General features: G+C 39.3%; 1 protein-coding gene across 2 annotated transcripts in view; it reads left to right on the forward strand.

The window, feature by feature from the left end:
* The window catches only part of CHST9 (carbohydrate sulfotransferase 9), a 236,495-nt gene extending 228,629 nt beyond the window's left edge, over positions 1-7,866 (forward strand). For both annotated transcript variants that reach the window (XM_032421422.1, XM_032421423.1), the window contains one exon: positions 4,370-7,866. In XM_032421422.1, coding sequence (XP_032277313.1) covers positions 4,370-5,461 — 1,092 coding nt within the window. In that variant the 3' untranslated portion in view covers positions 5,462-7,866. The remainder of the gene's footprint in view (positions 1-4,369) is intronic.
* Positions 7,867-12,122: the final 4,256 nt, after the last annotated feature.

The raw sequence follows: 12,122 nt of genomic DNA on the forward strand, positions 1-12,122 counted from the left end.
TGTTCTGCATGGAGCACTGGGTGTTATATGCAAATAATGAATCATGGAGCACTACATCAAAAACTAATGATGTAATGTATGGTGATTAACATAACATAATAAAAAAGAAAAAAAAGAATGCAAAAGAAACTTCTATTTTCTTTCCTTTTTTTTAAAGATTTTATTTATTTATTTATTTATTTATTTATTTATTTGACAGAGAGACATAGTGAGAGAGGGAACACAAGCAGGGGGAGTGGGAGAAGGAGAAGCAGGCTTCCCACAGAGCAGGGAGCCCGATGCGGAGCTCAGTCCCAGGACCCTGGGATCATGACCTGAGCCAAAGGCAGATGCTTAATGACTGAGCCACCCAGGCGCCCCGAAACTTCTATTTTCATGACAATCTTTTTCCTCAGTCATTGCTCTCCAATATAAATGAAAATGTAAAATTTCTGAACACCATAGTCTGAGGCACCACCTGATTTTTAAATGTATAGTAGTCATTGAACAGAAGCTGAATTTCTCCTTCCACTTGGTATTTCAAGAAAATCTAAAATATCCCAAGTAAAAATGATTTGTATTTTAAAGTGACTATTTGTGCATGCACAACTCTGATTTTGTGTACACGAGAAGGACGTCTTGGTTATGTGCAGGGAGTCATCATACCGCACTATTTTTCCTATTTGAAATGACAAACAAGCTGACACTAGTCTCTTTGATTTAAAAAGGAAGAAGAAGAAAAATTAATTAGTTAATTTATTTATTTAAAAAGAAGAAGAAATCATAATCATGATACAATCAAGGTATAACCACTATCAATGTTTAGGAGAAGTTTATAAAGACCATAAGCTGACATTGGCAAGAACAACACGATAGACTTTTTTGTAAATTTATTTTTTATTTAATTAAATATGGTATAAAGGCTGGTAGAAGTGTAATATAATTGTGTAAATAAATCCTGTTACTAGAGAGATGTACAGATTCATTTTTTACTGCATCTTGAAACTTTTGACATAGAGAATCCACCTCTGGTTTTTTAAAAAATCCCATTTACCCATCGAACAATTATTTACTGATCATTTTCAATGTGTCAGGCAACATGCTAGGTACCAGAGATCCAACAGAGAACAAAAAAGGTAAGACCTCTGCAGTCATATTCTACTGCAATAGAGCTGGCAATGGGAGGAGACAACACAGAAGTAAGTAAATAAAATCATTTCATGTTGCAATAAATGCTGAGGAAAATAAGTAGCATTCTTATTGGGGAACCTTATATGGGAGAGAATCTCAGAGGAGAACATAATTTAGAGAAGGTAGACAGGGAACGCCTCCCCACAGAGGTGATTTTCTGAGAGTGAAGAGAAGAACCAGGCTTGCTGGCTGCTAAGAGCTTGAGTAGCATAGTGAGAAGTGGTCAGAGAATTGCAAAACTGGAAGTAACGATGAGCAGAAAGGTTAGAGGATGGTGGTCAGATGATGGAGGTGGCACAGGCTCTGGTGATGGCAAGGTCTACGTGCAATTAAGAACACTTCAATTAAAAGCGAGGTGGTCGGGACCCTTGGGTGGCTCAAGTTTGTTAAGCATCTGCCTTCAGCTCAGGTCATGATCCCAGGGTCCTGGGATCAAGTCCCACATCAGGCTCCCTGTTCAGTGGGGAGGTCAAGGGGCAGAGAGTTTATTGGGTGTCAGAGTCACCACACACAGTGACAAGAGTGGGGATGAGAAGCAAAGTCTAAGCTAGGAGCTGAAGTCTTCAGTGCATGAAGCAGAAAGATCAGGGGTAAAGGCAGCCAACAGCGCAAGGAGGAGGAAGGGAAGTTGAGCAGGGCACACACACTTCACAGAAGCAGAAGTTCTTGCCGGTGGACATGTTCTGGAAGCAGCAATGAAGTCCAAGGAAATCGTTCCCTATCTTCTGGCCTAAGGGACAGGTGGTTCAAGGAAATAAAGTTGTGTCTTCTTGAGAAAGTACAAGGGAAGCAGAGTCTTGGGGGCCAGCCAGGTTTCATGTAGAGAAAGTCATGGGAAACAAACATTCCAGAAACCTCTGGAGATTAAAAGGGAATTTGATGACCACAAGCAGAAGGTCCAGGGGGCACAGTGGAAGGCTGATTTCATTTTTATTCTTGGCAGTGGGGCAGGAGAGAAATAATTAGGGTACATGTAGAGACACACAAATTAGTCTGGATAATAATGGACAGCTGGGGAATCTTGAAATTTACTAGGTCACTGGGATAAAACTTTATTACTACTACTATAAAATAATAATAATAACAATTATTATTTATAGTTGTAGTAATAGAAGACGTAGCAGCAGAAATATATTGACAGTTTTATATCAGGCCTGTGCTAAGTACTTCCCATGCAGTCAACTGATAACTCCATGATCTTCCAAAGCTCAGGTCAAATTTCAGATCATCTGTGAAAACTTCATGGACTTCGGGTCATTGATCAGGGTAAAGATGGATTCAGGGTTTTGACCTCATTCTGGCAGTTTCTGAGAAGACAGAGACAAATGGTTTTAGAGTTGAAACTCCACAAACATTTGGCTCAATGCTAAGGAAGATTTGGGCAGCTGGTTTATGTGGCTACCTAAGCTGGTGTATGGTGATGAGGGGTTACTCACACAATCTTGCACTAGAAAAAAGCACTCCCCATCCCCACCCCACCCCACTTAAAGCTCAGCTAGTAGAAGGACCATGATGCCTGGAGGTGGCTCCCATCCACAGTGCTTTATTTCTCTGCTCTTCTGCTCAATTTGCTAGGATACTCCTAATCAACCCGTGAGACTTAATTCCATTTATTCATTCAACAAATATGTGAGAGCAATTATTATAGGCTATCGACCATTCTAGACACTGGGGATACAGTGGTTAACTGGAGGGTTGGACGATAGATAGATGATAGATAGATAGATAGATAGATAGATAGATAGATAGATGATAGATGATGATGATGATAGATAGATAGATAGATAGATAGATAATAGATAGATAGATAACCTCTAAGAAACTTTCCCCACCACTCCCTTCACCACTAGGCTGGTGGCCCCATGCATTATTCCCACAGCACATCATTTATTCATTAGTTTTCCAATAACATGCTGACAATTCTATAGGTATATCTCTAGGCCAGTCTTCTCCTCAACCATCCTTTTCAAGTCTAAGTAAAATCATGTTCCTTCTCTGCTCAGAGCCCTTCAATGGCTCTCTAGTTTACCCAGAGTAAAAGCCAAACTCCTTACAATTTTTAACCCTGAGAGGACACCACCTTGTAAATCTTGTCTTCCGTGTCTTCCCTTATGCAGTCATTGCAAGAGCTGTAGGAAGGATGTAGTCAGATGAACAGTAGATTGTAGGTAGGCTGATTCATCCCACTGACAAAAGAACTAAATTCTTGTTCTACTTTTCATTTTGTATAGCATGGTATCAAATAAACTTTTCTGGATTCCCTAATCATTCTTTACTTGGGAAGGAGGAAAGATTTCATACATGAATGAAATTGTATGATTATAGTTATTAAGTTATTACGATAAATGAATTTTATAAAATAAATCATTTTCCAAGGGAAAAAATATCCCTTCTTGCAAGTGCTTAGAAAACTGAAATGGTCATGAGGATTTTATATTTAGCCTTGCTACAATTTTAAGTTGTAATTTATGACTTTGAACTCTTCTGTGTTTACAGAATACCCCAAAAACAACAAAAAAAATTCAATCCAAATACAGCTGCATTTTATATCTACATCTAGTGCACTAAATAAATCATTGCTTGAAGGTAATATGCTCCCAAATAGCTCAAGATTTATTGACCTACAGGATGATGGAGTACATTCTATTGTGTTACAGGCAAAGCTAAGATGAAAATTCAGGACACTCTCCTTTCCATCTTGTGTTTACTCTGTGCGTGTGTGTGTGTGTATGTGTGTGTGTGCGCACGCGCACATGCACATTTTGGAAGGTTATATAATTGATAACCTCAGATAACAAAGATAGTACGAAAACAATAACTGATTTACTATGATCATAGACTCAAATCAATACTAGTAGTTTTATCCCAATAACACTCAGATAATTTAGCATGAGAAAATCTATTAATGTAATGCAGCACATTAACATTAAATGAATGATAACATGTAAGTAATGCAAATATATATAATATAAAATGTGAAACTTTGGTTCAGAATGAAGCATGGATACCATTTTCATTGTTAAAGTTTCTCTGAAGAAACTTACTAAGAATGTATATTCAGCATGCTTTGCTAAATTGTTTTGGCAGCTTACATGAAATGTGCTCTCCTCGATAGTATTCTAAAACAAATATGTTACGATTCTTGTATACCCAGGTTTGTGAATATGCTTTCAACATTTCTCCTTCTCCATTTTAACAGAACCCCGAGTTCCACATAACTGAGGAGCCCAAGGGAAAAAAAGAAAATCTTCTGCTCAACTCTGAGAGGCCAACTAGGGTCTTAAGGAAGACTAGCCACTCACAAGGAGAGGATGGAGCTTTGGGTAAGACCACAGGGCCACCAACAATTAAGCTAAGTGAAAAACATGAAGGAACTAGGACCGTTTTTAAGAAGTTCAGCGAAAGGAAATGGCCATTGGACATCCGCCCTTTAAACAAAAGTTTAGTCAAAGACAACAGATGGAAGGAAACAGATGTGGCCCAGGAGACACGCAGGTCTTTCCTTCAGGAGTTTTGCAAGAAATATGGTGGGGTGAGTCGTCCTCAGTCACATCTTTTTCATATGGTATCCAGGATCTATGTGGAAGATAAACACAAAATCTTATATTGTGAAGTACCCAAGGCTGGCTGCTCCAACTGGAAGAGAATTCTGATGGTACTAAGTGGGTTGGCTTCCTCTGCATACAACATCTCCCATGATGCTGTTCACTACGGGAAGCATTTGAAAAAACTAGATAGCTTTGACTTAAAAGGGATATATACTCGTTTGAACACCTACACCAAAGCTGTTTTTGTTCGTGATCCCATGGAAAGGTTAGTGTCTGCATTTAGGGACAAATTTGAACACCCCAATAGCTATTACCATCCAGTATTTGGAAAAGCGATTATAAAGAAATATCGGCCAAATGCCTGTGAAGAAGCACTAAATAATGGATCAGGAGTCAAATTCAAAGAGTTCGTCCACTATTTGCTGGATTCCCACCGTCCCGTAGGAATGGACATTCACTGGGAAAAGGTCAGCAAACTCTGCTATCCGTGTTTGATCAACTATGATTTTGTAGGGAAATTCGAAACTTTGGAAGAAGACGCCAATTACTTTTTACAGCTCGTGGGCGCTCCAAAAGAGCTGAAGTTTCCAAACTTTAAGGATAGGCACTCTTCTGATGAAAGAACCAATGCTCAGGTCGTGAGACAATATTTAAAGGATCTGACTAGAACTGAGAGACAATTAATCTATGACTTTTATTACTTGGACTATTTGATGTTTAATTATACAACTCCATTTTTGTAGTTTGCATTCATTTTCTAAAACCCTGTATTTACTCCATGATGGCCTCCAATCAGCTAACTGTAATTTTCCTACAATTCTCCGTGTGAGAGAGAATTTAACTAAGTGTAGTTGTCTCGATTTAATGAATTTTTCCCAAATAGTATGACACCAATTGGCACAAATTTATAGGAAAATTACCTTACAGAGATGTGTAAACAACTTGACTTGCTCTAAAATGTTTGGGAAATAGCTGCTCTTGCATTATGGATTATATTATAGAAGCAATAACCTAGCCAGCTGCTACATTAGCTTCAACAGCCTCTTGCAATGATAGGAAAAGGGATCTAAAATAGCATGAGTACATGTCTACATCCTGAAATTTGTTGTCTAAAATGCATGGATATATTTTTAGCAGTCTCTGACATACTATTTGAACATTGGAGAGTTTTCTGACACCCTGGAAATCTTTCTATCGACTGCAATGGTAAACCAATTTTGAAATAATATTTTGGACTAGGCATTTAACTTTAGATTGGAAGGCATATGTGATTTACAATATGAGAATATAGCAGAAAAACCAGATGAGGCTATGGCTTTTTATATTCAACAGCCAATAAAAAATGCACAACATGCTAAGATCAAAGCAACAAAAACAACCTTCCTCTTCCAGAAAAACTTAAGGGAACTGATTCTGTTTTCTTTTGAGCCCTCTGTGCAGAGACAGAATGAACATAACCACTAAAGGTCTTCTCTTCTGAAACAGGCGGTTGAGAAGTTTAAGCCTCATCAGATATAAATGTGCTCCTAATTCTGGTTTAATTGGGCAGGGGGGAAATTGTTTCAGGATGGAATAATCATCAAAAACAAAAGTTGCCACTCTGAATGTAGGCCTCAAACAATAACAAAGTTTTATAAGAATATTATTTGAATCAAAGCATCATGTGTGTAGCTTTCTATGTGGAATGTGCTCTAAGAATAGCTTTTGTTTCCAGTCTAATTACTTAGCTTGGGAATGACTTTTTAAAAACTCATATACCACTTCAAAGATAGGTTATATTGTAGAGAATAAACAAAACAAGAGCCCCTAGAAACATTTTTAATAGGCTTATGCATAAACAAATTAAGGTATTTTGTTTTTAAGTTTAAGTATTCTATACTAACAGAGTCAGATACCACGGCATTCATATATTAAATCAAAGTTTTTGGAAAATAGGACCAGGTGTCACCCCTATCAAAAGTTGTAATGCATTTTGGAAATTTTTCCCAACAGACCCTAAATTTGAAGACACATTTGGATGGGGAATTTATTTTAATTGGTTGACTATTACCTTGAGTTAAGAAAACCACATGTCATTCAAACCTTGTTTAAATGCAGCTCTTGAACATGTTCTTCTTCCCAAGCGATCATTGCTTCTCGTCAGTAAATATTCGGTAATGTCTCTCAGAAAAAAGTAGTTATTAATATTTAAATATTAATAGACCAAGCTAGTTACAGTTGTACTTATTTCATTCTGACTTTCCATTTCATGGCTGAGTATTCATAAATTGCTTCCCTCAACACATACCTGCCTTGTCCCATCTGTGTCTCCCAATGAGTACGTAACTGCAGCGGGCTCCCAGATCATAAGTATTAAAACTTTTAAGCCAACCTTTTACTACTTTCCACTCCATTTACTCTTGCCTCTAGACCATACACTTAGGCTGTGCTCTCTGTTTTTAAGGAGTTTTACTCTAGAGTAATCTAAATCGTATAATTTAAATGTTGCCTAACCATGTAGAGTAGACTTCTTGTAACTTGGAGACATTGAAATTATCTTTTTATGGAGGAAGAGAGGGAATATAAACTATGCCAAGAAGCCTGAAATTTTATTCCTAAACTACAAAAAAAAAAAAACTAGTTTTTGATGGAATCTGCTATGAATTATAGAAGAAATTTTCTCAATGTTATTCCTAAAACCTTATAAGGAACGAAAAAAAAAACCTTCTTTTCATAACTTTGGAAGAAAAAATGGAAACAAGTATCCTATCTTTCTCTTATTAGCATTTCTACTGCACTTATGAGGATGGAATATATATGTGGAATATACACACACACACAAACATGTTTGTATATGGTTGCACGCACACACACACACACAAATATATCTATAATACTGTTTGGCACTGGAGGGAGAGAAGAGGGCTGATGCTCTCTATCAAAGCTGTTCTATGCCTTTTGCTGTACATTCTCCTTTCCACTGAGCCTGTGTAACCAGAGGTGGTCCTTCAGTCATTCTCTTCCTAAAAGACTCCGATACCAGCAGGCATCCTGTGTGGCTGTGAGTTCCAGAGGCCACAAGTTAAAAAGGTTTTATGAAGGGGTGCCTAAGTGGCTCAGTAGGTTGAGCGGCTGACTCTTGGTTTCAGCTCAGGTCATGATTTCAGGGTTGTGAGATCAAGCCCCGCGTTGTGCTCCACGCTCAGTGGGGAGTCTGCTTGAGGATTCTCTCCCTCTGCCCCTCCCCCCAAACTCTTTCTCTCTCTCTCTAAAATAAATAAATATATCTCTTTAAAAAAGGGAGGGTTATGAAGGAAGAACACATTTTTTATGTACCTACTCTTCTTTTAAATGACTTCTGTTCACGGCAGGGCCGAAGAAGCCAGTCATCATCTTGGATTCCTTGTGATGTTAAATACCTTTTCCATTTATCGTTTCTGAATTACTCTGCTTTGCAGACCAGCTCACATTCACCACTGTCATTTCTGCCTGTGCACAAGCCCCAGGTGTGAGCATCACTGCTCCTTTGGACGGTCACAATCTCATGGATTTAGATTCCTAAAGGCAAGTAACCAAATCTAGACACATCTTCCAGATGTCCAATGTTCACATTTTAACACTAGCATGCTTTAGGTATAATTATAAGTTCTCTAATTAAGCCCTAAGGATCTTATTTGTTTTTATAGGCAGCAGTAACAACTGGGACAGGCCTCTTCACTCTGCTATTCCCCTGTCTGGAATTACTAGTACAGTAAAAGTTGGCAATTAAATCCAAAATCACAGTTACTTAACGTGGTAAACAATCTATGGATATGTGTGGTTGATGTGATTGTGCCTGGGAACTGTCATAAATTTCAATGGAAATGCATGTACAGGACACTCAACTTTCTAATTTTCTCACACATGTTTGGAAATATCCTTTAAGTCAATGGAAGTGTGGCTACTTGCTAAATTCTCTAACTTCACAGGCTATAAAATATTATCTAGCAATTCAAGAGCTACTTGGATACCATTTATAATCAGGAAGAGGAAAAAACTTTTCCACTTTACATATGAATAATTATTCATCAAAGAAGTATTGTCTCCTAAAATATATAGTGTTTAGCTGAAAAGAATATATAAGCAGATGCAGGGCATTTTGAATATGAGTTCCCTTTGAAAGATCATTTGCAGAATTGGTAGAACTTGGAATCCATAGGCTGAGGCTACTGTAAACATCTCCCTACTGTAAGTTCTCACTTGACCTCTTGGGGCGTCTTGAGCCTCCAGGCTTTCATGGAATATGGCAAAGCAGAAACTCTGCCATGCCTAACATCCCCAACATGCTCTGAAATTTGAAGGATGGTTGCCCTTAGGCCTTTAAGAGTAGCTCAATCACCGGGGGACCTTAAACCAAGGCTAGTTTAGTCCTACCTCTAGGGGCATACCTTTTTAATCTCAATCATAATCATTATAAAACTATTCATGATAATAATCAAACGTTTATTCCTTTATTTAATCTCCATAGTCAATCTAAGATGCTATGTAGGCCCGTGCACGTGCATGCGCGCACACACACACGCACACAATAATATAATAAAGAAAACTAGGGGCGCCTGGGTGGCTCAGTTGGTTAAGCATCTGCCTTCGGCTCAGGTCATGATACCAGAGTCCTGAGATCGAGCCCCATGTTGGGCTCTCTCCTCGGCGGGGAGCCTGTTTCTCCCTCTCCCTCTGCCTGCCACTCGCCCTGCTTCTGCTCCCCCCCCTCAGTAAATAAAATCTTTTAAAAAAGAAAGAAAACTAAAGCAGAGTGGTTGAGTGACTTGCTTAGTCACAGCTAGGGGGGTGCCTGGGTGGCTCAGTCAGTTAAGCAGCCGGCTCTTGGTTTCGGCTCATGTCTGATCTCAGGGTCATAAGATCGAGCCCCATGTCTGGCTCCCCGCTCACCACGGAGTCTGCTTGAGTTTCTCCCTCCCTCTTCCTCTGCCCCTCCCCCCTTCTCTCTCTCTCTCACTGAAATAAATAAATAACTCCTTAAAAAAAATAAAAAGAATCACAGCTGGTAATTAGGATTGGGAGCCGGAATGAATCCAAGCAGCAAAAACCACTACCAAACTCTCTTCTCTCTTGGTTTGAAAACAGCTAACGGCAAGAAACATATATTGGCATCTCGAAACTTTTTTGATGCAAATATAGATATTTGTGTGTGACACGTGTGTGTGTGTGTGTGTGTATTTAGCTGGTTATCGCATTTCAAATCAGCTCATCCCTTTAGTCCTGATGAGTTAAACTGACAGATTCAAAGACTTTGTAAGAAATTAAGCTTTCTTCCCCCTTTCTTAAAATTCCCAGTTGATCATGGAATACAGTGTAAGAAAAAAAAAAAAGTCCCTGGGACAAATTTAGCACAACAAAAACAAAATATCATTTTGACAAGAAAGTCCAGACAGCTACAAGAGTGGGCAAGGTCAAGGAGAATATAGTCCAAAGAGGGAGGGAGTCTGGCCAACTTACCCCAAATCAGCACTTGAAGATGGTCATGGTTCATCAGTTTCTGCCAAGAGAAAGCTCCTTAAGTACTGCTAGGAAATACACGATCGTGTATAGTCTCTTTCCTAAGCTCCTATCCCCAGTACTAGGTTAGTTGTTAGATAACCCTAAACTGACTCAAGAAGATTATAGAAGAGTAGAGAGGAGCAGGTTGACTCAAACTAACTGAAAAACACCCTGAAAAGTTCAAGATAAACAAGTGCTCGGCTAGAAGAGGGCAGACTTGCCCAGGCCTTCCTTCGGGATAGCCCACATGAGGAAGGCCAAGTCTGGGGAGCTCAGCAAAAGGGTGTTGCCTCACATCATTTAGTTCCCAGAGTTGCCTGGTCACACACACATCTTAACCACAATCATATCCTTGCAGGCAGATTCAAATCCTTTTAAGCAATCCTTTTTCCTATCTCTAAGCTTTTGTTCAAGTCTTAACTCTATTTTGAAATACTCTCCTCTCTCATATCTAGACATTCATTTCATCTTAAGTCACCAAGGAATCTCTTTAGATTATTCAGTTTTGCAGCCTCATTACTTCATGAGCTCTCCAATCAATAGAAAAAGGCAAAAAGATTTTCCCCTGATGTGACATGCATCAGATTCTTCTTTTACCAATAAATGCAGGCATTCCTTCCCTTCCTTTTTTTTTTTTTTTTTGCTTCATTTATTTGTTTGTTCATTTGCTACATCCCTCTTCATATGCATATAAAATCTCTATTGCCATTGGAATATGTTCTAGGTCTTCCAAGAGGAAAGGAAGTGTGTCTATTTCATTCGCTTTGCACTGTTACTAGCACAGCCCTGCATGGAAAGAAAGAGTTCTTGGCTCAGTCATTAGGCATCTGCCTTCAGCTCAGGTCATGATCTCAGGGTCCTGGGATGGAGCCCCACCTCGGGCTCCCTGCTCCGCGGGAAGCCTGCTTCTCCCTCTCCCACTCCCCCTGCTTGTGTTCCTGCTCTCTCTCTCTCTGTCAAACAAATAAATAAAATCTTTAAAAAAAAAAAAAAGAGTTCTTGATAAATATTCTTGACAACATAGTTTAAGGGTTCTTCTACCGCTTTTCTTAGTGTATGATATGTGCATTATTGCCTTATGACTATATGGTCACTGGATCTAAAGAAAAAGCACTAAAGCCGGGCAGTTGGGGGAAGTTGTCAAGGCCACGTGCCTTCTCTATCCTAATAGTCACACCTTAACCAGAAGTATAGCTGTGGACACAGTAATCCTTCACATTTCTAAGATGACATATTTGTTTATTAGGTTTGGGTGGAAATGTTGAAAAAAGGCATGATTCTGGTCAATCTGAAAGCCATTTACTGAGCAGGGAACAGACACTGGAAAATTACTTTACATACATTCATTTAATGACATGAAGAGTAGGTCTAATCCTTCCCCACAAAAAGCGAAAGTTCGATATTATTCCACCCGTCATTTTATGAGTGAGAAGACCGAGGGTCAGAGAGGTTTCCTAACTAGCCGCGGAGTCAGCTTCCTGCCAGGGTCTCTCTGGCTGCAAAGCTGAGACCACACGCAGCAGCCTACGGGCCAGATCCAGCCACAGATACATTTGGTTTGGCCTACAGTGCATTTTACTTAATATTTGAATTAGTTGTCAACATTTTAAAATTGGAACTCTTTGATCAACAGTAGGGAATTTCTGTTACCCTGCATCATACGTGCTCACCTGAACACCATTGGGCAGCGTCAAGTTCAGCCCCTTCAGAGAAGCCGGAGATCCCCTGCAGTTCATGTTAAACGTGGCTAACAGTGTAGGTACAGAACTGTAGTTAGTTGTGCATTTGTGATTTTGTCACACTCTAGGCATCCTCACTCATTTACCTTACCTGGCTAGTCCCTAAGTGCCCCACCTTTTCATCCCTGCTTTGAAGTGTGTGTTCTTA

The sequence above is a fragment of the Phoca vitulina genome, unplaced genomic scaffold (genome assembly GCF_004348235.1).
Source record: "Phoca vitulina isolate PV1807 unplaced genomic scaffold, GSC_HSeal_1.0 scaffold24, whole genome shotgun sequence".
NCBI lineage: Eukaryota > Metazoa > Chordata > Mammalia > Carnivora > Phocidae > Phoca > Phoca vitulina.